Genomic DNA, 27,954 nt, shown 5'->3' on the forward strand with positions numbered 1-27,954 from the left:
ACTCTCCCAATCGCTATTGGCTGCTGGCCTAGAGAGCCTTTCTGAGCTATACTGCTGGCAGCATAGTGGTTCAAGATTGAAATCTTCTTTACTGGTCAGTTGCCTGGTGATCAGCAAAAGAAAGTTAGGCCAGAATAAAATCATGTCTAAACTAAGTATTTAAACATCGATTAGGCTTGCTACAGTAAAATATCCTACTATCTTTCATAGTCAAACTACGATTCAATTGAGATACCAGGGGGCCATAGATACTAGTAGAACAATACAGTACAATACAGGTCCTTTGGCCCACAATGTTTTGCCAGCCTTTTAACCAAGATGAATCCAATTCTTTCCTCTCTCATAGCCCTCTATTTTTGTTTAATCTATGTCCCTATTAAAGTGTCTCTTAAAGCTCCCTAATATATCTGCTACTACCTCCACCCTTGGCAGTGTATTCCTCACAATTACCACTCTCTGCATAAAAAAAACCAACCTCTGACAAACCCCCTATAATTTCCTCCAGTCACCTTAAAATTTCATGGACCCTTTCATTTCCAATTCCTCCCTAGCAAAAAGGCACTGACTGTCCACTCTATTTATGCTTCTTATCATCCTATACATCTCTATCAAGTCGCCTTGCATCATCCTTTCTCCAAAGAGAAAAGCCCTAATTCAACGTATAGATCTGAATGTGTAGACCTTGACCAGGTGATGTTGAGTTGGGGTAGACAAAGCATGTTTTAACTATAGCCCAAAATATTTCCTTTTGGAATATTCTCTTCTTTTGGGACAGTGTTATTTTGGGTAATTATTGCTGAGAACACTTACTTTGCTTTTGCAGATCTACAGGATACTTTAACCCTGTGGAGATGTATCTTCACTCTTCTGCAAGATGAAGAGCAGATGGTGAGGAATAAGGCCACAGATGTTATACAGATGATTCCGCGCTTTCTGACAACCTGTAAGGATAATGGTAAGTTTGTTTTCACAAAGGGAAGCTTAATAGTCACAAGTTTTTCAGTAACACATGGCAAATGAACATACAGTACATCTACATTTCAGAGAGCAATGGAGAATGAAGTGCAGGTACGTATGAGATCTTTCTTTCTCTTCTCTCAACCCATTCCCCTTTATTCTGCATCTTAACTCGTTTATCTCTAACGTTTTCCATTTCTTTTAAAGAGAACTGATATGTTAACTCTGTTTCTCTCCCCTTAAACATTATATCATATGCTGAGTATTCTCACCATTTTCTGTTTTATCATATACTTGCCAGAGTTGTTCTGTATATCCTTAATCTGAATTTTATTTAAAAAAGAGGATCGATTGCATATTGTTGCTGAGTTCTGGAGGGTCTCTGTACTCTGTCCTTCTGAAATAACTTTTCCAACTGCAGTTGCATTGAGAATGTGAAAAATGCCACTAACAGTAGAGAAAATTTCTGGGCTGTTGCAATGCAAAACGATTTAGAATTTTAGAAAGGCTTCTAACTTGCAGTGTGAAAAATGTTTCAAATTGAATGATCAAGGTGTCAGGTTATAATATGAAACATAGCTACTATTTATTCCTATTAACTGTTGTGTAGTAAAATTTGAAACCCTTCTTTTCAGCTTCATTATTGCCGACAGCCTCTCCCTCTCTTCCCACCACCAAAAAATGCAAAGGATATTCACCACAACACAGACAAATGCTGGAGGAACTCAGCAAGTCAGGCAGCATCTATCAGGGGGAATAACCAATCAATATTTCAGGCCAACACCCTGGAAAGGTAGAGAGCAGAAACCAGAATAAGAAAGGGGAAGTAGTACAAGTTGGCAGGTGAAAGGTGAACCAGTGGAGGGGGAAGGGGGATGGTCAGGGGAGGGAGGATGAAGTGAGAAGTTGGGAGGTGATAGGTGAAAAAAGTTCAAGGGCAAAAGAAGAAGGAATCAGATAGAGGACAGTAGACCATGGAAGAAGAGGATGGAGTAAGGACAGTAGAGGGAGTCAATGAACAGGTGAGAAGAGAAGGAGTGAGAGGGGAACAAGAATGGGGACTGGACAAAGAAAGAGGGGGAAGGGGAGAAATTACCTGGTTGGAGAAATCAATGTTTGTATCATCAGGTTGGAGACTAATCAGACAGAGGAATATTTAGGGAGATTATGCTGCAACTATACAGGGTACCGGGTACTGGTGAGGCCGCACTGGAGTACTATGTGCAGTTCTAGTCTCCTTACTTGAGGAGGGATATACTGACTTTGGAAGCAGTGCAGAGGTTGATTCCAGAGATGAGAGGGTTAGACTATGAGGAGAGGTTGAGTTGCCTGGGACTGTACTCGCTGGAGAGGAGAACTTATAGAAACATATAAAATTATGAAAAGGATAGATAAGATAGAGCAGGAAAGTTGTTTCCACTGTTCGGTGTGACTAGAACTAGGAGACTTAGCCTTAAGATTCGGGGGAGTAGATTTAAGACGGGGATGAGGAGGAACTGCTTTTCCCAGAGAGTGGTGAATCTGTGGAATTCTCCGCCCAATGAAGCAGTGGAGGCTACCTCAGTAAATATGTTTAAGACAAGGTTGGATAGTTTTTTCCATAGTAGGGGAATTAAGGTTTATGGGGGAAAGGCAGGTAGGTGGAGATGAATCCATGGCCAGATCAGCCATGATCTTAATGAATAATGGAGCAGACTCAACGGGCCAAATGGCCTACTCTTGCTCCTATTTCTTATGTTGGTATGTTCATCTTTGCTTTTGCCTTTTTGTTCAAATGTTTGGTACAACAGACAGTGTTTGTCGCCTGATATGTTATGCTAAATGGCTACTGAGGGTATGAATCTAGTTAACAATTCAATTCAGCTGAGGTAAGCATAAATGTCAAGGTCGGTTATATTGCTGCCATCTTTAGAGAGGAATCAAGAGGAGACTTATCAGTGATCACTACCTTTTATTTTGTTACCTTCAGGTAAACTGCATGTCCCATTAATAGTCTGATTAAAACCAAATAATCAGGCACAGTTCATGAGAAGAACATGCATGGGGTCTCAGTACTCTCTCCAGTGGAACTTTTACCTGAATTTGTTCACACCACATTTTTTTTCAAACTTTTGATTATGAATTATACTGAATACCTGACTATAAAAGCTAACAGAATAGCTTGATTCCTTTCTGCCCTTTTTAGGTAGTACAAATTTTCATTTTAACCCTGTACGCAAATGGAAATGAATGGAAAGATTTGTCAGATGATGTTGGGTTTTTACAGTAATTATTCACAGTATATTGCTGTTAAACCAAACAATCTGTGCAGTTTTCCTTTCTCATTCTCAATTTAGTTTACCAGATACACTTCTGTTAGAACTATGTTTGAATTGGTTTGTGTCTAAATTGTCAACTTACCCATTTAATGACTTCCATCACTATAACATTGCCTTTCATGGAGCAGACGTGTTTGGGCATACTTTAACTCTGTGCTCATTCATATCAGTACAACAGTTTAATATGCCACTTTGCTTGGCTAATGGCTCTCTGTTGGATTCTTCCCACTAGCAGAATGAAAAGTGAAAGGAATAATTAATTTAAGCTACACTTTGGGAAGGACTGAAAATTTTGTAGATTATTGGTGGACTAATATCTTACAAGTTTTATCAAATTTCAGCATGTCCTTGTCTTTTTAATTATGAAGAAAATGAACTATGTATCATTTTAATTCATCATATTATTCAAAGGTTCAAAGGTACAATTTAATGTCAGAGAAATGTATACAATATACATCCTGAAATGCTTTTTCTTCGCACCATCCAGGAAAACAGAGGAGTGCCCAAAGAACGAACGACAGTTAAATGTTAGAACCCCAAAGTCCCCCCCCCGTTTCCCCCTCCCACGCGGAAGCAGCAGTGAGCAACAATCCCCCCTCCACCCAGCAGCAAAAAAAAAGCACTTTCGCACCGCCACCGCGCACTCAAGCGTGAGCAAAGCAATAGCAAAGACACAGACTTGCAGCTATCCCAAAGACTTTGCATTTCACCCAGCATTCAATGTACCACAGGCTCTCTCTCTCCCTAATAAGGGGGAAAAAGGTGTCTCCATTTTTCCAGCGAGTGGGGAGACATAACAAACTCACTGGTTTATGATGTTAAAAGTCTACCACGTTGCTTTTTTCAAGCTCAGTGCTTGAAGATCGCAAAGATCCCGGGTCTCCAGGCGCACAGCAGATATCCGAACTTCCCCGACGACACATGGGTCTCCTGTCGTGACACCGACCCTCGATCCGCCTGTCTCCAGAGCTCTGAGATCCTCAGCTTTCGCATCTGAGCTAGACTCTTAGGCCGAGCCTTTGACATGCCGAACAACAACGGCTGGTTGTGGAACCCCGAGAGCGGGTCCCATTCCCGCAGAGAACCAAAGTCAGCATGTAACTCCAGGTCAGGGTTTTCAAAAGAACCCTGAAAGGGAAAAACAGAAATATTAAAGATGGAAATAGAGCTGTTTCCAAAGATGCAAGCAAAGGAGTCGCCATTAGGCGCCATTAACCTCCTAAGCTCCGCCTCCTCTGTTATTCCTAATAGAATAACAGAGTTGTCATTAAGGATATGCAAAGATTTTTGAGTTAATGCTCTCACTTACGTGCTTCCAATAATTCTTTCCCCTCCTTCAACAAATTGAATTGAATTGACTTCATTTCTTACATCCTTCACATACATGAGGAGTAAAAATATTTATGTTATATCTCCATCTAAATATGCAATGTGCAATCACAGTAATTTATAATAAATAGAACAGTGAATGTAATACAGTGTACACTCAAGTCAACATGAGTTCATCAGTCCGACGGCCTGGTGGAAGAAGCTGTCCTGAGCCTGTTGGTCCTGGGTTTTATGCTGTGGTACCGTTTCCTGGATGGTAGCACCTGGAATAGATCGTGGTTGGCATGGCTTGGGTCTCCAATGATCCTACAGGCCCTTTTTACACACCTGTCCTTGTAAATGTCCTGAAACATGGGAAGCTTACAACTACAGATGTGCTGGAACTCTCTGCAGAATTCTGCAATTTAGGGAGGTACAGTTCCCATACCAGGCAGTGATGCAGCCAGTCAGAATGCTTGCAACTGTGCCCCTGTAGAAAGTTCTTGGGATTTGGGGACCCATACCAAACTCCCTCAATTGTATGAGGTGGAAGAGGCTCTGTTATGCCTTTTTCACCACACAGCTGGTGTGTACAGAGCTCGGTGATGTGGATGCTGAGGAACTTGAAGCTGTTTACCCTCTCAGCCCCAGATCCATTGATGTCAATAGGGGTTAGCCTGTCTCCATTCCTCCTGTAATTTACTTTGAATGATTACTAAACTGGCTGTGGACAGCTATTAGAAGCTGCTAGGTATCCATATGGAGATAGTCCATCAATCTGATTTTAACAAGTTATGTATTTAAATATACTTTATCAAAAGGCCGTGAGTGTAATATTGTATTGTATTTTGGCCTAAGTCTCATCTGTATTTCATTGTGCTTTCTTGCTATTGATACGCCTTCCTGCAGCAGTGAAACAACCAAAGAAAAAAATGGACCGTACTGAATCAAAGATAGCAACTGATGATTAGAGTTGGGCCCCATTCTCCTTCAGTCACTTCCTTATTCATTATAATGCACATGGAAGCCATTTGGCCCATAGTTCTGCCAGCCCCCCTGATTAGTTCTATCAATCCCATTCTCCTTCTCCTTATTTATTTCCTGTACTTCTACAACAACCTCTCCCTCACTTGCCTTTGATTCTTTCTGCCTACATAAGGGCTATCACAGCAGCCTTTTTTGGGAGGTGGGAAGGAAGTGGAGCACATGGATATCACTTCAGGTCAGTAGTAAACCCAGGCTCCTGGAGCTGCCCATGATCTTCTTTCCATTGGAAACTAGGGATGTCTGTCAATGATTTCACGATGTTGAATTCTGCTGTCAGCTCCCCAACATAGTAAGTGATCCACTACTACCTGCAGCAAGATCACAAGCATGGACGGGTAATTGGCATGTAAAAATTCATGGCCATCTCCAATGCGATAGAGTCTAATCACGACCTTGGAAATTCAGAGGCATTACCATCATGGAGTCACTATTCATTAATATTCTGGAAACTTAACCAGACCAGCCATGTTGACTTCCCTACGTGGTGATTTTGTGAACAAGGCAACAAACACCAGACTATACTGTATTTCCACCCACCATTTCTTAAACTATGATGCACACTAGGTCCATTTTAAGCTACATTGGCTGGCCAGCCTTAAGCGCATAGTCCTGAAATTTGCCCTTCCCCTTTTATTAAGGACCATTTCAATGTAATGCAGTAAGGGCAGGATCAAAAGAGTTCAGGTTGATCATGAATCACGATTCCCATCATTTTCCATGTCAATACATCTTTACCGCTGTGTGACATGTAATTGCAATGAAATGGAAGTGAAGTAGAGTTTGTCACAACTTATTCTGGTGCTATACAAGTCATTTGACATAGTTTAGACAACAAAGCAATTGTAGATTTTGTATCAGCAGATTTTTAAAAAAACTGGAGGATTTTACTTGAGTGAAGCAAGCACAAAATCTGTTGAATAGCATTTAAAGCTGTTGTCTCAATCTCTTTAAAGTGTTTTCCATCACCATGAATTCAATTGTACTCTTTAGAATTAATAGTCTTATTTCTTTTCCTGTAGTTTCTAATACATAAAATTTGAAAACGAAAAGATGCAATCTTTTATAACTGGACAGATCTAACTCATTTCATGAAGAGCATATCTCACATTATTTGAATTAATTTGTAAAATATAGTTTTCCTCAACATGTACTTCCAGTTGCTAACTAGCACAGCATTCACATGGCAGTTATAACAGCACTGTATCTGGTCTTCAAAGTCAACTGAAGCAGACAGAGGTTTGCTTAGATAGAAATTATTCTCCCAGTATAAATAAGCAAGTTTTTTTTTGTAAATAGCTTCAGGAGGGTAAAGGATAGATTTGTATAATTAAAGCAAAATCTTTAAATCAAGTCCCAAGAAAGAGTCAGAGCTAAATATTAACCTTAAGTCTCTTCCTCTTTTAAATCAAAATCTACTGCACATCTTTTAAGAACTTTAAACATCTGAGGCCAGAATGCACATTTATCTGTGTGCTAGTCTTAACAGAGGAGTTGACTGGTTTAATAATGTGAAATCAGAGCACAGAGAGTAACTGCCAGCCTTCCTGGAGTTTCTCAGTTTAATCTCTCATAGTACAAACAAAAGACACTTTACATGCAGTAGTCATTAAAAATAACTAAGCTTCACAAAATATGGCTAGCAGAATAGCACACATATTTCAGGGTTACTAGGCTAAAGTGCATATGATGGTTCCAGTCTGAAATTTAGCTACAAGTAATAGAGTCTTTTAGTAGTATCATCAAATGGATCAGTTATAAACCATGAAATCCTAAATATAGAAATCTCATCACCATTTTTACAAACTAAATAAACCTCTGCTCTTGCTTTTTTAAAAAATAAAAAATCCATATGATATTTGCTAGTGCTATAATCATAATGCTCAAATAACCAGTTAATGCTTTTGCACATGTGAACATCTGTCTTGACTCAAAAAGCTGATTTTTGTGGTTCAGTCCTCAGTCTGGTTCTATCAAGTCTTGACTCAATTACAGCACCTCTTAGCCTCACACATTAAGCAGACTGAGCACTACTGAATGCTCCATCAGAGTGGCCTTGGAAGATCCTTTATTGGATGCCCTCTGCCCGATAAATCTTTCTTACAAATGATACACAGAATTCAAGATCACTTTCCAATAGGATAGGATCATGGTAGTTCCCAATTAGATGTAGACCACCATATTGCAGGATCTATCCCTTGGCGAAGACAGACAATGAAACACACCATTGTCTTCATTAACTATGACTGAATTAAGAAAAGTTATGGTGAAGAAATCTGGCACAAACTCAGAATCTACCAACCAGTAGTGTTGCCTGCCCTCAAATATGCTTCTGAAACTTGGGCTACTTTCAGCAGGCACATAAACACACAAGTGAGATACCACAAACACTGCTGATGTAAGATCCTCCCGAACCACTGTCAAGATAATTCCCTACAGTGGTCCTCTGCCAGACCAATATGCCCAGCAATGAGATGCAATTAGCTACTTTTAGCAGGTCACGTTGTTTGCTCAGTTTACATCATGCTCCCAAATCAGACCTTCCATTCAAAGCTCTGTCAGGAGAAGAAATTACCAGATGGATAGGATTTTTAAAAATGGAGGATGTTGTCAAGGTTTATTTGAAGAAATGCAGCATCTCCATTGAACCCTGGGTCTGGCACCTTCTGACCCATTTGTAGAAGGGCTTGTGCTTCCCACATTATCCTTCTCAGCTACTTCAAAACCCACAGAAATTAAATGGAAGTAAGTCATCCTCAGTTCAGGGCTTTGCTTAAGAAGAAGAGTATAACAGTACCTACTGAAGTGGCACTGAGTGTACATTCATGGTCTTTTGCTGTTACTTCAAGGTTTGATGTGTTGTACATTCAGAGATGTTCTTCTGCTTACCACATTGTACATTCAGAGGTGTTCTTCTGCACACCACTGCTGTAGTGCATGGTTATTTGAGTTACTTTCACTTTCCTATCGGCTTGAATGAGTCTGGCCATTCTCCTCTGACCTCTGTCATTAATGAGGCTTTTTTGCCCACAGACCTGCGACTCACTGGATGTTATTTCTGGTTTTTGCACCATTCTCTGTAAACTCTGGAGACTGTTGTACATGAAAATCCCAGGAGATCAGCGGTTTCTGAGATACTCAAACCATCCTATCTGGCACCAACAATCATTCTACGGTCAAAGTCACTTAGATTACATATCCTCCCCATTCGGATGTTTGGTCTGAACAACAACTTAGCCTCTTGACGATGTCAACATTGAGTTGCTGCCACATGATCGGTTGATGGAATATTTGCATTAATGAGCAGGTGTACCTATAAAGTGGCCGCAGGGTGTACATATCAAACTGTCCTAAACTTCGGTGCACTCGTGTGCATTGGAAATCAACCAGAGAGAATTGTCAGTGGTGTTGTTGGCTTGAGTTGGATGCGAGTCATTCTGGAATAGTAAATTATTTAACGGCTGTAGAATAGGATGAACATTTGTATTTAATGGTGACTTAGGCATGAGTAAATTGCAGGATTTCGGCATGCATTAAGATTTGTAACAGCTGCAATTCAATACAGAAACAAACTAACAGCTGCTGGGTTAATTAAATGGACCCAAAATGAACTACAATTAATAGAGGCCAGTTAACAATGCAGATTTTTACAAGACATTATCTGTCAAATTTCACATAATGATGACAAAAAGGCCTATGATTTGAATCATTTTGTCTGTACATTTGTCATAGAATTCCTGATTCCAAATGTCTGTCTGGATATTGGAGTGGTCTTTATGCAGATTTTGATGTGATGGATGAATTATTTTGGCTTTCCTGGTCCCCTTGTTCTAGCATTATTTCTCAGTTTTAGTGTAGAGCAATAGGTTCACGGAATTGTTTGTCATTGAGACTGAGTCCGAAGGTTCAGGAGGTTCTTCCCTGTCCACTTCCTTTTGCAACAACGGCAGCTCTTTCTGTGTGTAGAGCACCTTTAACATAGCAAAAAATATCCAAAAAGCTTCACAGGAGAATTATGAACCTAACAAAAATTTGGCATGAAATCATAGGAGATATTAAATGAAAGGTATGTTTTATAGAGTAGTTCAACTGAGGAATAAAAAGGATTCAGGGAGGGATTTCCAGAATCAAGGGCATTGACTGCTGAAGGCACAGGGCCTAGTAGTGGCAGTGGTATTCAGAGAAACCCAAGAAGAAAAACTTATCCCTCATCCTAGCTCCAAACAATCCGTCTCGTTTCTCTCAGTGCTTCATCAAGTCTGGTTGAGTGGCTGCTGTGCCAACTGATTTCCAATAAACCACTGGCCCATCCAAATTAAAAAGTGAAATGTCTTCTTGATTGTTTTTTCCTTGGTAGACTTTTAATATGCATGAATGATGATTAAATAATCCTAGAGTTTGCCACTTGGCCTTCAACTGGGGTGATTCACACTTATTTTTTGTTTATGGGTAAATACAAATAAGAATGTAGTTCAGCATTAGCAAAATTTTGGGTAAAACTTCTGAGCCACTCGGGAAAAATAATGTCTCACGCTTCTTTGTGTCATTGGCTAACACCTCCTTACCTGTATAGCATCACTTTCCATATTAATCTTAACCCCCTCTGTGACCTTGTTTGAATTTTTCCTTTGCTTTAATACTGGCATCAATTCCTGCAGTTGACAAGACTGAAATTCTCCTCCTTACCACATACTCTTCCTCTGGAGCATACCTGTCTTTATCACCTTCTTCAGTAAGAGTCCTTCGCTCATTGCTAACCAACTACAGTCACCAAATTTGGTGTCTGTTTTCATAATCATTTCACTCCAAATCATTTTTGGCATTTCCCCCATTATTAAGACATAATCAAGCTATTGTAAATAAAAACTCAGGTCGTTATTGATTCTTGTCACTCTTCTATTTCTACTTTCTGCTGTTTTCTTCAGGGGAACATATTGTTCCACTAATGTAGAACTAGTTGCAGATATTGGCGAAGAAATGTCGGATGAAGTTTAACATAGCCAAATGTGAAGTGTTTCACCTTGGTAGGTCAAATGTAAAGACCGTACAACAATAAGATATAGGAGCAGAATAAGGCCATTAGGCCCATCAAGTCTGCTCTGCCATTTTGTCTTGGCTGATCTAATTTTCCTCTCAGCCCTAATCTTTTGCCTTCTCCCCATATCCCTTCATGCCCTGACCAATCAAGAATTTATCAACCTCTGCCTTAAATATTTGCCTCCACAGCTGCATGAGGCAAAGAGTTCCATTGATCTACCACTCTCTGGCTAAAGAAATTCCTCCTCATCTCTGTTCTAAGAGCACACCACTCTATTTTTAGGCTGTGTCCTGTGGGTCAAGGCTCTCCCACCATAGGAAACATCCTCTCCACATCCACCCTATCAATGCCTTTCATCATTTGATAGGTTTCAATTAGGGCACCCCTCTTTCTTTTGAATTCCAGTGCATACAGGCCCAGATCTATCAAACACTTTTATATGATATTTTATTCAATCTTGGAATCATTTTTATGAACCTCCTTTGAACCCTGGCTATTGCCTGGACATCCTTACTAAGATAAGGGGCCCACACCTGCTCACAATACTCCAAGTGAGGCCTCACCAGTGCTTTATAAACATTATAATGCTCGACATTACATCCTTGCTTTTATATTTGGATCCTTTTGAAATGAATGCTAACATTGCATTTGGCTTCATCACCACTGACTCAACCTGCAAATTTATCTTTAGGGAATCTTGCACAAGGACTCCCAAGTCCCTTTCACCTCAGATTTTTGAATTTTCACTCCATTTAGAAAATAGTCTACCATTTTATTTCTTCTAACAGAGTGCATAGCGATACACTTTCCAATGCTGTATTCTATCTGCCACGTCTTTGCCATTCTCCTAATCTGTCTAAGTCCATTTGTAGCCTTTCTATTTCCTCAAATCTACCTGCCCCTCCACCTACATACCTTCATAACGTCTGCAAACTTCGCAACAAAGCCATCAATTCCTTCATCTAAGTCATTGACATATAACATAAAAAGAAGCGGTCCCAACACAGATGCCTGCGGAACACCACTAGTTATTGGCACCAAATCACAAAAGGCTGCCTTTATTCCCACTCTGCTTACAGCCAATCAGCCACTGATTTATCCATGCTACTATCTTATCTGTAATACCATGGACTCTTAACTTGTGCCTCATGTCTGGCACCTTGTCAAAGGCCTTCTGAAAATTACTCAACATTAACTGATTCTCTTTTGTCTATCCTGCCTGTTGTTTCTTCAAAGAATTGCAACAGCTTTGTCAGGCACGATTTTCCCTTGAGGAAACCATGTTGACTATGGCCTATTTTATCATGTGCTACCAAGTACCCTGAAACCACATCCTTAACAATCGACTTCAACATCTTCCCATCCTCTGAGATCAGACTAACTGGCCTGTAGTTTTCTTTCTTTTGCCTCTCTCCCTTCTTGAAGAGTGGAGTGACATTTTTAATTTTCCAGTCTTCCAGAACCATTCCAGAATCTAGTGATTCTTGAAAGATCATTACTAATGTCTTCACAATCTCTTTATCCACCTCTTTCAGAACCGTGGTGTGTACACCATCTGGTCCAGGTGACTTATTAAATCTACCTTCAGACTTTTCAGTTTCCCAAGAACCTTGTCCCTGGTAATGGCAACTTCACATATTTGACCCTTGACACTCTTGAACTTCCAACATACTGTCGGTGTCTTCCACAGTGAAGATTGATGCAAATACTTATTCAGTTCATCCACCATTTGCTTGTCTCCCATTACTACCTCTCCATCATTGTTTTCCAGTGATCCAGTATCCACTCTTGCCACTCTTTTACACTTTATGTAACTGAAGACACTTTTGGTATCCTCTTTAATGTTATTGACTAGCTTACTTTCGTATTCCACCTTTTCCTTCATAAAGACTTTTTTAGTTGCCTCATGTTGGTTTTTAACAGTTTCCCAATCCTTAAATTTCTCAGTAATTCTTGCTCTATTATATACCCTTTCTTTGACTTCTATGTTGGCTTTGATTCCTCTTCTTATCCACAGTTGTATTGTCTTATCTTTAAAATACTTATTCCTCTTTGGGATGTATATATTGTGTACCTTCCAAATTGCTTTCAGAAATTCCAGCCATTCTTGCTCTGCCATCATCCCAGCCAGTGTTCAGGCAAGATCCTTAACAGTGTTGATGAGCAGAAGGATCTTGGGGTCCAAGTTCATAGCTCCCTGAAAGTGACCACACAGGGTTGATAAGGTGACTAAGATGGCTTATGGCATGTTTGCCTTTGTTAGCCAAGGCATTGTGTTCAAAAGTCAGCAAGTTATGTTGCAGCTTTATACAAAGTCCTGGTCACCATTATAGGAAGGACGTCGATGCTTTGAAGAGGGTGCTGAAGAGATTTACCAGGATGCTACCTCGATTAGAGGGCATATTCTATAACAAGAGGTTGGACAAACCTGGGTTGTTTTTACTGGAACGGCAGAGGCTGAGGTGAAATCTCGTGGAGGTTTATAAGATTATGAGGGGCATAGTTGAGAGTTGACAAACAGTATCTTCTACCCAGAATTGAAATGTCTAATACCAGAGAGCAGGCTTTAAGGTGAGAAGGGGTAATTTCAAAGGGGGTGTGAGAGACAATTTTCTTACACAGAGAGTGATGGTTGTCTGGAATGCAAAGCCTGGGCTGGTGGTAGAGGTAGATACATTAGGGACTTTTAAAAGATGTTTAGATAAACACATGAATGTGAGGGAAATGGAAGGATATGGACATTGTAAAGGCAGAAGGGATTAGTTTAGTTGGCCATTTAATTAATAATGTAATTGGTTTGGCAAAATACTGTGAGCCGAAGGATTTGTTACACTGACAAACATCAACTCACCACAGTACATCTTCTTCCTATGAATCACTTCTGGTCTTGCGTGAATTTGATATTTTCTGATAACGCATATGCGTCAGGAATGCAAGCTTTAAAGTTATAGTATCTATTTTCCTTTAGTTTGAGATTGGCCTACTTGTTCACATTATTTTCTGATTTTCTCCAAGTGAATAATTGCTGTGCCATATTTTCAGTCTTAGAATTTTGATTTTAATAACAGTTGGTAAATTTATTTTTCATTTTATGCACTTGATGGTGTGACATGTGAAGAGTGTAATTGGTTAATTTGCTTTAACTCTGTCCCTGATTAATAAGACTATTTTCTTAGAGAAGTTACTCATTGTGAAAGTTGTTAACTTTTGGAGTTAAATGAAGCATCCTTGCCGAAGAGTGTGTATATCTTGCAAGACAAACCATTCTACTTTGTTCCCAGAAGCAACTTTGTTGCAACTCCTCTGTCTCCCTCACCAATTCACTTAATAAGAAAACAACTGTGAAAAGCAGAAATGTGGATAAAAGATGTCAGTATTACAAATGCTGATCCAGTCTTCTGATTACCTTTGTCACACCCATGACAGGCCCAATCATTACTGAAACAGGAACTTTAACTCCAAGTTCTAGGTTTGAATGATGAAATGTCACAGGCCATCTCCTAGTAATAAACAGGTTCTGTTTTTTATGGATGTCCACAGTCAATTTTGTCTACAAATTGGAAAATACACAGAAGTCACTCAGTATAGAAAGCATAGTATTGTAAACAAATGTCATTAAAAGCAAAATGTCATTAAAAGCACATAACACTGATGAGAAACAGCAATTAGTAAAGGTGGAAGGAGAGAAAGCTGGTTCTGCCTCTTACAGGGAATGAACATCAGACTTTTGAATATATTTATTTTATGGTTTCCAAAAGTTGAGTGTTCATAACCTGTGACAGCCTGTATGGAGTTTTGGAAATATATGGCCTTGGGCTTCTTAAGCAAGTCTTTCCAAAGGCCTTGGATTTGCACTGATAACGTGAGCTATGTAAAAATTGATCATTTAAACTTTTGTATTGAAGTGAAAAGTTATTCTACTTTTGTTTATTTGATTATAACACAATCTGTGCTGAGTATTGTTATTTTTGACATCAGTACCAAGAAGCACTGAATTTGCACACTACTTAATAAGAGAGAGTGTTAAGGAACTGGAGCTACAGCTGGATGACCATCAACTCATGTGGAGGAGTTGATAGGTAGGAGCTACACGAAGGTAGTCAGCCCTAGGTTGCAGGAGGCAGGAAAATGGGTGACTGTCAGGAAACGGAAGGGAAATGGGCCGACAGTGTAGAGTACCCCTGTGGCTGTTCCCCGCAGTAATAGGCATACTATATTGGATACCTTTTTTGTGGGGGGGGGGTGCGGGGAAGCAGCAGCGACCAGGTCTCTGGCACTGTGGCTCAGAAGAAAAGTGAGGAAAACAGGACTGCAGTAATGACAGGAGATCCATAATTAGAGGAGTAGACATGAGATTCTGTGGACATACCAGATGTTACGTTGCCTCCCAGGTGCTAGGTTCAGGGACGTCTCAGATCAGGTCCATGACATTCTAAAGGGGAAGGGTGAGCAGCCAGAAGCCTTGGTGCATATTGGCACCAATGACATGGGTAGGAAAAGCGAGGAGGTCCTGAATAGATAAGATGCTCGGTAGAAAGCAGAAAAGCAAGATCTCCAGGATAGCAATCTCTGGATCATTCTCTGTGCCACATGCCAGTAAAAGTAAGAATAGGATGATTTGGCAGATGAATGCATGGCTGAGGAACTGGTGAAGGGGCAGGGTTTCAGATTTCTGGATCATTGGGATCTTTTTTGGGGAAGGTATGACCTGTACAAAAAGGATGGGTTACACCTGAACCCGGGGGGGACCAATATCTTCATGGGCAGGTTTGCTAGAGCTGTTGGGAAGGGTTTAAACTAATTTGTCAAGGGGTGGGAACCAGAGTGATAGGGTTGTCAGTTTACAAGTAGAGGCAGTGTGTAGTGAAACTGTCAGGAAGGACAGGCAGATGGATGATACGGCAAAATTGTGGTCAGTGTGGTGAGTTGAAGTGTGAAAGGGGGATAACATCAAAAAAGGGTGACAAATACTGGACTGAATGTGTTATATTTGAGTGCACGCAGTATATAGAATAAAGTAGATTATCTTGTAGCGCAGTTAGAGATTGACAGGTGTGATATGTGGGCATCACTGAGTTGTGGCTGAAGGAAGATTATAGTTGGGAGGTTAACATCCAAGGAGACACATTGTATTGAAAGGATAGGCAGGTAGGTGGAGGGGATTGTGTGGCTTTGTTAGTAAGAGATGAAATCAGATCCCTAGAGAGAGGTGACCCGTAGGGGATTGGACGATGTAGAATCCTTGTGGGTAGAATTAAGAAACTTCAAGGGTAAAAAGACCCTAATGGGAGTTACATACACAACTTCGAACAGTAGCCAGGATATGGGCTACAAATTACAAAGGGAGATAGAAAAGGCATGTAAAAAGGGCAATGTTACGATAGTCATGGGGGATTTCAGTATGCAGGTAGATTGGGAAAATCAGGTTGGTGCTGAGAGAGAGTTTGTAGAATGCCTATAAGATGGGTTTTTTAGAGTAGCTTGTGGCTGAGCCCACTGGCAGATCAGGTATTCTGGATTGGGTGTTGTGTAATGAACCGGATTTGATTAGGAATTTAAGGTAAAGGAATCCTTGGGAGACAGTGATCATAATATGATAGAATTCACTCTGCAATTTGAGAGTGAAAAGCTAAAGTCAGATGTATCAGTGAAATAAAGAGCCATAAGAGAGGAGCTGGCCAGAATTCATTGAAAGGGGACACCGGCAAGATGATGGCAGATCAGTAATGGCTGGAGTTTCTGGGAGCAATTTGGAAGAAACATGATAGACACATCTCAAAGAAGAAGTAGTATTCTGAAGGCAGGATGATGCAACCTGACATGAGAAGTCAAAGCCAATATAAAAACAAAAGAGACAGCATAGCATACAGCTAAAACTAGCGGTAAGTTAGAGATTGGGAAACTTAAAAACCAACAGAAAGCAACTAAAAAAATTCCATAATGGGGGGGAAGGATGAAATCTGAATGTAAGCTAGCCAACAATATCAAAGAGACTACCAAAAGTTTTTTGTTAAATATATGAAGAGTAAAGGAGAGGTGAGAGTAGATATTGGGCTGCTGGAAGATGACACTGGAGAGGTAGTAATGTGGGGCAAGATAATGACAGAAGACCTAAATAAGTATTTTGTATCAGTCTTCACTGTGGAAGACAGTAACTGTATGTCGGATGCTTGAGAGTGTCAGAGGGCAGAAGTGAGTGCAGTTGCTGTTAATAGAAAGAAGGTGTGTGGGAATGTGAAAGGTCTGAAGGTAGGTAAGTCACTTAGATAAAATGGATTACACCCCAGGGTTCTAGAAGTGGTGGCTGAAGAGATTGTGGAAGCATTAGGAATGATGTTTCAAGAATCACTAGATTCTGGCATGGTTCTAGAGGATTGAAAATTTTAAAATGTCACTCCACTCTTCAAGAAGGGAGGGAGGCAGAAGAAGAGAAAATATAGGCCAGTTAGCCTGACCTCAGTGGTTGGGAAGATGTTGGAGTCAATTGTTAAGGATGAGGTTTCAGGGTACTTGAGGCACAGGATAAAATGGGTGAAAGTCAGCATGGTTTCCTTCAGGGAAAATCTTGGCTGACAGATCTGTTCGAACTCTTTAAGGAAATACAGGACAGACAAATGAAAATTGTTGGATGTTGAGTACTTGGATTTTCAGAAAGCCTGTGAGAAGGTACTGCACATGAGGCTGCTTAGCAAGATAAGAGTCTAGCAGGAAAAGTAGGAAAGATACTAGCATGGACAGTATTAGAAGAATGGAATAAAGGGAGCCTTTTCTGCTTGGCTACAGGTGGCTAGTGATGTTCAGCAGGTGTCGATGTTGGGACCACTTCTTTTTATGTTGCCTGGATGACGGTATTGATGGCTTTGAATATAAGTGAAGGGGCATGTTGTGTTAAGGAAGCAGGGAGGCCACAGATGGACAGATTAGGAAAATGGGCAAAGAAATGGCAAATGGAATACAGTGTCTGGAAGTGTATGATCATGCAGTTTGGTAGAAGGAATAAAAGCATAGACTATTTTCTGAACAGAGAAAATTCAAAAATCCAAGGTGCAAAGGGACTTGGGAGTCCTCGTGCAAGATTCCCCAAAGGTTAATTTGCAGGTTGAGTCAATGGTGAGGAAGGCAAATGCAATGTTAGTATTCATTTCAAGAGGACTAGAATATAAAAGCAAGGATGTAATACTGAGGCATTATAAAGCACTGGTGAGGTATCACTTGGAGTACTGTGAGCAGTTTTGGGCCCCTTATCTTAGAAAAGATGTGCTGATGTTGGAGAGGGTTCAAAGGAGGTTCACGAGAATGATTCTGGGATTGAAAGGCTTATTGAATGAAGAACGATCGATGGCCCTGGGCCTTTACTCACGGGAATTTAGAAAAATCTCATTGAAACCTATCGAATGTTTAAAGGCCTAATTTTAAAGTGGATATTTCCTATCTTGGGGGAGTCTAGCACCAGAGAGCACAGCCTCAGAATAGAGGGACGTCGATTTAGAATGGAGATGGGTAGGAATTTCTTTTGCCAGAGGGTGGTGAATCCTTGGAATTCATTCGCACAGGTGGCTGTGGAGTCCAGGTCACTGGGTATATTTAAGGTGGAGGTTGATAGGTTCTTGATTAGTCAGGGTGTAAAAAGCTCCAGGGAGAAGACAAGAGGATAGGGTTGAGAGGGAAATGGATCAGCCATGATGAACTGGTGAAGCAGACTTGATGGGGTGAATGGCCTAATTCTGCTCCTTTTTTTTTAAGGTCTAAGTGGCAAATTATTCTCCTGATATTTCATTGCTATTTTTCCTGCCCAACCTTCTCAAAATGTTAGATTGCCACCTCAATAATCTAATAAGAACTTACACAAGATTTTTCCCAGCATTGATTTTATTTTAATATGAATAGAAATTCCTGGAAATGCTCAGTTCTTTCCACAGATCCTATGTGACCTGATTGGTATTTTCACCAGTTTTCATGTTTATTTCAGATTTCCAGCATCTTTCTGATTTTCATTTACTTTCTTCTTTCTGACGTTTATAAAGTAGAAACCAATTGCTGAAAGGGTTTCTGCATCAATGATCATAGTCTTGTGATCTCATTAAGGTAGAACTAATTATTTAGTCAGCAAGTGTGTACGTGACTTCCTCTTGCCCTGTAGCGGAACCTTGGAAGGAAAATAAAAATGTCGATTGACACTTGGGGCATGTGATTGTAGCCTAAACCCATAATGGCTCAGTGCTAAATATATCCTAGTTTCTGTTGAGAAGGAAGTAAACATCAAACAAAATGCACACAGACACTGTTTTAAAATGTAAAAAATGTTATAAACTACACTTTGCTCAAATTCTGGTGTGTTTTTGTTTAGAAACAGACCTTCAAAAGAATGTCCTAACTTGTCCATGTCTATTTTTTCTCCAGATGTTGTGACTAGTCTTCTTAACTGTTTTGTTTACTCACCTCCTTTAGGTTTCTTTAGCAAATATCATCCTATTCCATTTTTAAAAGTGTTTTCTTAGGACCCTTGACCTAAAGTCATGTAAATTTAATAATTAGATAGAACAGTGTGTTTTGACTGTTCGGAGACCTGATGAGACATGATGTGGTGTAATGTATTCCTTTCTGTTTCGAAAACCACATGAAAGAATTAGAATCAGAATCAGAATCAGATTTAATATCACCGGTATGTCCTGTGAAATTTGTCAACAGTACAATGAAATACATGATAAATATAGAGAAAAACTGAATTACAGTAAGTATATACATGTCTATTAAATAGTTAAGTTAAAGGAAGTAGTGCAAACAGAAATAAAAATGTTGTGAGGTAGTGTTCATGGGTTCAATGTCCATTTAGAAATCGGATGGCAGAGGTGAAGAAGCTGTTCCTGAATCACTGAGTGTGTGACTTCAGGATTCTGTACCTCCTTCCTAATGGTAACAGTGTGAACAGGACATATCATAGGTGGTGGAAATCCTTAATGATGGACGCCACCTTCCGAAGGCACCACTCGTTGAAAATGTCTTGGATACTACGGAGGCTAGTCCTCATGATGGAGCTGACTAATTTTACAAGTTTCTGCAACTTACTTCGACCTTGTGAAATAGCCCCACCCCCGGTTGCCAAATGGTGATGCAGCCAGTCAGAATGCTCTCCACAGTACATTTCTACAAGTTTTTGAGCGTTTTATTTGACAGACCAAATATCCTCAAACTCCGAATGAAATACGAGGGGTGATTGATAAGAATGTGGCCTAAGTTAGAAGGAGTCAATTTTAGACAATCAAGCACATTTATGTTTCAACATAGTCCCCTCCTACATGTACACACTTAGTCCAGCGGTCATGGAGCATATGGATCCCTTTTTGATAAGTTCGTGTCCTAATGTAGAAGGAGATGAATTATTAACTTAAAACTTTCTGCATATCGCTCAAAGAGTTGAACTCCACGTGTATGTAAAAAGAGCATCTTGGACCTCCGGATGGTCCACAGCAAGGGTGATTGATAAGTTCATGGCCTAAGATAAAAGGAGATGAGTTTTACAGCTCTAGTTACATGCACTTGCAGTTCAACTCTTTGAGTGAAAATACAGAAAGATTGAATTGAATAACTCATCACCTTCTACTTTAGGCCACGAACTTATCAATCACCCCTGCTGCGAACCTCTTCAGGGCGATAAAAGGGTACGTAAAGAGGATGGGTGGTATGCAAACGTGGACTATTAGTATATTCTGTAATATAGGAGCTTAACAGCAGGTACAGAGAAATAACTTCAGAATCAGAATCAGGTTTATTATCACCGGCATGTGTCGTGAAATTTGTTAACTTAGCTGCAGCAGTTCAATGCAATACATAATATAGAAAAAGAAAGGAAAAATAAATAAATAGTAAATCATTTACAGTATACATACATCGAATAGATTAAAAAATCGGGCAAAAGCCCGAATAATATATATTAAAAAAGTGAGGCAGTGTTCACGGGTTCAATGTCCATTTAGCAATTGGGATGCAGAGGGGAAGAAGCAGTTCCTGAATCTCTGAGTGTGTGCCTTCAAGCTTCTGTAACTCCTACCAGATGGTAACAGTGGCATGCCCTGGGTGCTGGGGGTCCTTAATAATGGATGCAGATTCGTTCGATCCTGTGCAGTAGCACCCCCATACCAGACAGTGATGCAGCCTGTCAGAATGCTCTCCACAGTACATCTCTACAAGTTTTTGAGTTTTGTTGGCATATCAAATCCCATCAAGCTCCTAATGAAGTATGGTTGCTGTCTTGCCTTCCTTATAGCTGCATTGATGTGTTGGGACCAGGTTAGGTCCTCAGAAATCTTACATAGAACATAGAATAGTACAGCACAGTACAGGCCCTTCGGCCCACAATGTTGTGCCGACCCTGAAACCCTGCTTCCCATATAAGCCCCCACCTTAAATTCCTCCATATACCTGTCTAGTAGTCTCTTAAACTTCACGAGTGTATCTGCCTCCACCATTGACTCAGGCAGTGCATTCCACGCACCAACCACTCTCTGAGTAAAAAACGTTCCTCTAATATCCCCCTTGAACTTCCCACCCCTTACCTTAAAGCCATGTCCTCTTATATTGAGCAGTGGTGCCCTGGGGAAGAGGCGCTGGCTATCCACTCTATCTATTCCTCTTATTATCTTGTACACCTCTATCATGTCTCCTCTCATCCTCCTTCTCTCCAAAGAGTAAAGCCCTAGCTCCCTTAATCTCTGATCATAATGCATACTCTCTAAACCAGGCAACATCCTGGTAAATCTCCTCTATACCCTTTCCAATGCTTCCATATCCTTCCTATAGTGAGGCGACCAGAACTGGACACAGTACTCCAAGTGTGGCCTAACAAGAGTTTTATAGAGCTGCAGCATTACATCGCGACTCTTAAACTCTATCCCTCGACTTATGAAAGCTAACACCCCATAAACTTTCTTAACTACCCTATCCACCTGTAAGGCAACTTTCAGGGATCTGTGGACATGTACCTCCAGATCCCTCTGCTCCTCCACACTACCAAGTATCCTGCCATTTACTTTGTACTCTGCCTTGGAGTTTGTCCTTCCAAAGTGTACCACCTCACACCAAATCTTGAGACTAAGAGAGGGATGGCTCACTCTCTCCACTTCTGATGCCTCTATGAGGATTGTTCTGTGTTCCTTCATCTTACTCTTCCTGAAGACCACAATCAGCTCTTTCGTCTTACTGACGTTGAGTGCCAGGTTGTTGCTACAACATCACTCCAATATTTGGCATATCTCACTCCTGTTCGCCCCCTCGTCTCCATCTGAGATTCTACCAACAATGGTTGTATCATCAGCAAATTTATAGATGGTATTTGAGATATGCTTAGCCACACAGTCATGTGTACAGGGAGAGTAGAGCAGTGGGCTAAGCACACACCCCTGAGGTGCACCAGTGTTGATCGTCAGTGAGGAGGAGATATTATCACCAATCCGCACAGATTCTGATCTTCCGGTTAGGAAGTTGAGGGTCCAATTGCAGAGGGAGGTACAGAGACGCAGGTTCTGTAACTTCTCAATCAGGATTGTGGGAATGATGGTGTTAAATGCTGAGCTATAGTAGATGAACAGCATCCTGACACAGGTGTTTGTATGGTCGAGGTGGTCTAAGGCCATGTGAAGAGCCATTGAGATTGCATCTGCGGTTGACTTATTGCGGCGATAGGCAAATTGCAGTGGGTCCAGGTCATTGCTGAGGCAGAAGTTGAGTCTAGTCATGACCAACCTCTCAAAGCATTTCATCACTGTAGATGTGAGTGGCACTGGAATAACTTCCTTTAATAACTGTTTTCAGGGTTGGGGAATCAACAGGGTGGTGAAAATCTGCATCTATTTACTGAAAAGATGGAGTAAATCTCATTAAAGTTTTCAAGACTGAGTTTGGTTGATTTTGATCAAGAGTGCTAATGGTTACAAAACCAAGGATATTAAATGGAACTTAGCTACAGATCAGTTGTGATCTGATTGAATGGTAAAACAGGCATGACAATCAGAATGGCCTACTGCTGGTTTTTATACCAGTTACCTCTACTTTGTCCTGCCGAAGGGTTTCAGCCTGAAACATCAGCTGTACTTTTTTCCATAGGTGCTGCCTAGCTTGCTGAGTTCCTCCAGAATTTTGTGTGTGTTGCTCGGATTTCCAGCATCTACAGATTTTCTCTTGTTTATAGTAACTTTCCGGGCAAAAGTTGGTCAGTGTGTTATTAATGGCCATCTGTTGATCGAGTGAGATTCTTGGGGTGGGCTTCTCTTGCAGAGTGTTTAACTATAAACCTACACCAAATGGTTTTGGACGCTCTTCATCGGAGTAGGGGATTGGGTGGAGTAATGGGTGAAGTTATAGGTGGAGGTTCTTTCCAGTTTGATGGTCATTGACTTCTGGGGTGGGGAAAGAGTCCGCCTTGTTGAGTGGACTGTGCTGAAGTGGAAACTGTAAGGGAATACCTCAGAAGGGACAACAAACAATCTATCAGAGGAAACTCAGTGGTTTGAGCAGCACCTGTAGCAGGAAAAGACATGATTTAGGGTTTTGATCTGAAACATCAACAATTCCTTCCTCCCCCACAGATGCTACTTGACCTGTTGATCGCCTCCAACAGATTGTTTGATGCTTCAGGTTCTATCATCTGCAGCCTTTTGTGTGTTCCTCGTAGAAGGGACAAACAAATTGAGATCTGTAGAGAGAGGTTTCCTTCAAACTGTGCAACTAAAGGTCCAGCAGCACTAGGAAGATCTGGTTATCCGAGTGACTCTGACAGCAATGGCCAAAAGCTTTATTTACAACCATAGCAGGGGACTACTTTCAAGGAATTATGGATCTGTATTCCCAGATCCTTCTGTTCTATCGCATTCACCTGTGCCCTACCACTCGCTGTTTAAGATCTACCCTGGTTGGTCCTCCCAAAGTGCAATACTTCACACTTGTCTGCATTAAATTCCATCTGCCATTTTTCAGCCCATTTTTGAGGTCTACATCCTCAACCACATTATCATCCAGATCATTGATATAGATGACAAACATCAGACCCAGTATCAATCCTTGCAGCACACTATTAGTCACAAGCCTCTAGTCAGAGAGTCAGCCGTCTACTACCACTCTCTGGCTTTTCCTGTGAAGTCAATGTCTAATCCTATATACTACCTCAAATTGAATGCTAAGCAACTGAGCCTTCTTGAACACGGCTTTGCTGAAGTCCATTTAGACAACATACACCGCCTTGCCTCATCAACTTCCCTGGTAATTTCCTTAGACACGCACAATGCCATGTTGACTATCCCTAATCAGTTCCTGTCTATCCAAATTCCTATATATCTGGTCCCTTAGAATACCTTCCAATAACTTTCCCACTACCTTATGCCAGGCTCAGCGGCCTATAATTTCCTGGCTTATTCTTAGCGCCTTTGTTAAACAATGGAACATCATTAGCTATTCTCCAATTATCTGGCACCCCACCCATGGCTAAGAATGTTTTAAATATCTCTGCTAGGACCCCTGCATTTTCTGCACTAGTCTGCCACGGAGTCTGAGGGGCCTGAGAATTTATCCACCATAAACCAGGACAGCAAATATCTCTTCCTGTGTAATCCACAATGGGTCCATGACCTCTCTGCTGCTTTGCCTCATTTGTTTCAACTCTGTGTCTGTTTCCCCAGTAAATATAGATGTAAAAAATCCATTTAAGATCTCTCCCATCTCTTTCTGCTACACGCATAGATTGCCATTCTGATATTCCAGATGGGCAATTTTGTCCCTTGCTATCACTTTAATCTTAATATACCTGTGGAAGGTCTAAGGATTCTCCTTCACCTTGTCTGCTGGAGCAACACCATGCCTTCTTTTAGCCCTTCTGATTTCCTTCTTCAATGTCCTCTTGCATTGCTTATACTCAAATATCTCATTTGTTTCTTCCTACCTATACCTGCTATGCACCTCCTTTTTCCTAACCAGGTCTTCAATATCCCTTGAAAACCAAGGACCTCTAAACCTGTTATCCTTGCCTTTTATTCTGAGAGGAACATACAAACTGTGTACTCTCAAAATTTCACTTTTGAAGGCTTCCTGCTTACCAAGAACACCTTTGCCAGAAAACAACCTGTCCCAATCGACACTTGCCAGATCCTTTCTGATACCCTCAAGATTAGCCTTTCTTCAATTTAGAATCTCAGTCCGAGGACTAGACCTATCCTTTTCCATAATTGTCCTGAAATTAACGGCATTATGATCATTAGATGCAAAGTGTTCCCCTACACTTCTGGGAACTTCTGTCACCTGCCCTGTTTCATTCCTAATAATATTGCACTTTCTCTAGCTGGGACAGCTATGTACTGATTAAGGAAACTTCCCTGAACACGTTTGACAAATTCTTTCTCAATCCAGCCCTTTTACATTATCAGAGTCCCATTCCATATGTGGAAAGTTAAAATCACTTACAATCACAACCTTATGCTTCTTGCAACAGTCTGCAAACTCCCTACAAATTTGCTCCTCTAAGTCCCGCAGATGGTTGGATGGTCTATAATGTAATCGCATTAACGTGGTGAAACCTTTCTTATTCCTCGTTTATAATTGTAACCCTAGCACCAGGCTCATTAGTTAACTCTGCTAACCGCCATATGACTCAGCAGTGAGAAGACCACCTTTTGTACCAATGTACGTCTAGGGTCGGTATGATTTAGGGTTCAACCATACAAGAACATCTTGACGTTCTCATTAAAGAAACGCTGGTTTGAGTGAAAGCTGTGTAAATACTGCCCATACACAATTATCAGTTGGCAAGAAGTAACAGATCGCACACCGCACAAAATTGTAAAGAAAGTATATTTTACTGATTACAGCTTTAGCAAACAGTTATTAAGAGAAAGCAAAGGAAAAAAAGGAACCATTACAGTTAAGCCAGTCTAAATGTGCACATGATGATCGGAGCTCATTTCATACAAAGCTGGGTATAATCGTTACTTATGACACCAAACCCACATTCTGCATGAAAAGACCTGTCACGTTTTTTAACTCCCCTCGAAGACCATCTTGAAAAATCTGGTTCTTTGTCAGGTGTATTGTCTCTCCTTCGAGCCATTCGTCTGCACAAAGCACTTCTGGCAACTGGGACTCTCCTTCCCACGGCATCTTCCCTCTATCCTGCTCTGCAGCTCCCGCCTAAAAGACCCCACACCAGACTACAGTCCTTCAGCAAACTCTTCCCCACAGCTCTCTAGAACGTTCTGTCACATCCCACAATCCTGATTGGCTGACTCACATTCCTAAGTAGAACAACATGGGTCCTTATCTTAGCTGAAGCCAAAACACACTTTCCAGCATGGCACACTGCTTCTACAGAAAACTGCTAATATCAACTACCTCACAGCATAGCAGTGGAAATCTTAACCAGAGCATCACGTAACCATACAGCCTCATGGGATGAGCTTTCCAGTCTGTCCTGACTAAGCACTACCTTGGTATTTTCCCTGACTAGTAATGTCACCTCTCCCCCTTTAATCCCTCCTGCTCTATTATGTCTATAACAATGGAACCCCAGAACATTGAGCTACCGGTCCTGCCCCTCCTGCAACCGAGTCTCACTATTGGCTGCAATATCATAATTCCATGTGCTGATCCCTGCCCTAAGCTCATCTACCTTTCCTACAATACTCCTTGCACCACAACCACTCCACAATCTGTTCTGGCACTCTGGTTCCCATCCCCCTGCAACTCTAGCTTAAGCCTCAACCCCGTGCAGCACTAGCAAACCTTTCTGCTAGGATATTAGTTCCCCTCCAATTTGGGTGCAAACCATCTCTGCTGTACAGATCCCACCTTCCTTGGAAGAGAGCCCAATTATCCAAAAGCCCTCCCTACTGCGCCACCTGTTAAACTGTATGATCTTCCTATTTCTGGCCTCACTAGCACGCATAGGAGTCCTGAGAATCAGCCCTGGAGGTCCTGTCCTTTAATCTAGCACCCAGCTCCCTGAACTCACTCTTCAGGACCTTGTTACCTTCCTGTCAACGTGGATCATGACCACCCTCACACTTTAGAATATTGTGGGCTCGATTCAAGATGTCCCTGAGCCTGCACACGAAGGCAATATACCATCCAGGAATCTCGTTCTCATCCACAAAACCTCCTTTCTGTTCCCCTAATCAACAAATCCCCTGGAGCATATCAGCTGTCTCATCAAAGTATGCCCGTTTGAGCAAATGCCTAGCACAGTGTGGACATGCTCATATGTTAATGACTTCCAGGTTCATCTTCATTTGATTTCTTTTTGCTGTTGCCGCATCTCTGTCCTTGCATGATGATGTCTGGAGTTGGTTCACATTGCAGCAGCCTGCTGGAAGTGATCTGGCAATTGCTGAAGGGTTCCTGACTCCAGTGCATAATCCCTGCGGTCATGGGTAGCGAGCCATACAATGAAAAGCAATATTTCTGGGTCAGCGGTGTGCTGAAACATCACTTCCACTGTGTGGGCTGCTTCTCGGAGGTTCTGCATTCCTCCGCAGAGTAGCTGTCCAGAATTGTTACAGTCTGGTTCTCAGAGCACATTTTCAGCATTGTAAGGGCATCGCCTGTATATAACCAGCAATGTGAAGAAGGAAAGAGGCAATTTAAGGATAGGTTGGAAATGTTAATTCAAATAAGCCTGAAACCTTAAGGAGGAATTTCCACCAAGCTGCTAATGTCGCTTGTAATCTGGCTCCACACAGAAAGTTATTGTTCGGACCCTGGCTTTACTGCTTTCTGTTTTCTATCAGCAAGGTGTGAAGTTATGCAATTGTTATATTGTGCTTGTGTGTAAGGACTGAAGTATGAATATTAATTACGGTTCTTTACTGAAGGAAATAATTGAGTTAGTGATTCTTGACTGATTGAAGTCTAGACCTATTCAACTGTCCAGGAACTGAACTCAATTCATGTAATCAATTTCCTTTTTTTAAACAAAAGCTTGTTATTTTAAGCTTTTCAGTTTTTTACGAAGAAAAAATCTGCATTCCTTCTGAAGGACACATGCTATCAATAAACTGGGAAATTATTCTTCTGGACTAATGGTCCAATGCAGCCCACCATTCTGTCTATGAAATCCTGAGGGGACAAAACAATTTTTCATGTGGGTTGTGATTGTTCCGGTGTGTATGTTCCTGTCAGGACAGTGCAGTTTCCATTGAGATCATGGCTCCGACTCAGTTGTTTTTTAAAGTTTTAGGGATAGTTTGGGGGACAGAGAAGGGAGGCAGAGGTCAGGTAAGGGTTAAGGGCAATGATATGGGGGAGTTAGAGGTC

General features: G+C 41.0%; 1 protein-coding gene across 3 annotated transcripts in view; it reads left to right on the plus strand.

The window, feature by feature from the left end:
- The window catches only part of LOC134350466 (tRNA (32-2'-O)-methyltransferase regulator THADA-like), a 429,822-nt gene that overhangs the window by 357,809 nt on the left and 44,059 nt on the right, over nucleotides 1-27,954 (plus strand). For all 3 annotated transcript variants that reach the window (XM_063055680.1, XM_063055682.1, XM_063055681.1), the window contains exon 35: nucleotides 824-955. In XM_063055680.1, coding sequence (XP_062911750.1) covers nucleotides 824-955 — 132 coding nt within the window. The remainder of the gene's footprint in view (nucleotides 1-823; nucleotides 956-27,954) is intronic.

This window comes from Mobula hypostoma, chromosome 8 (genome assembly GCF_963921235.1).
Source record: "Mobula hypostoma chromosome 8, sMobHyp1.1, whole genome shotgun sequence".
Taxonomy (NCBI): domain Eukaryota; kingdom Metazoa; phylum Chordata; class Chondrichthyes; order Myliobatiformes; family Myliobatidae; genus Mobula; species Mobula hypostoma.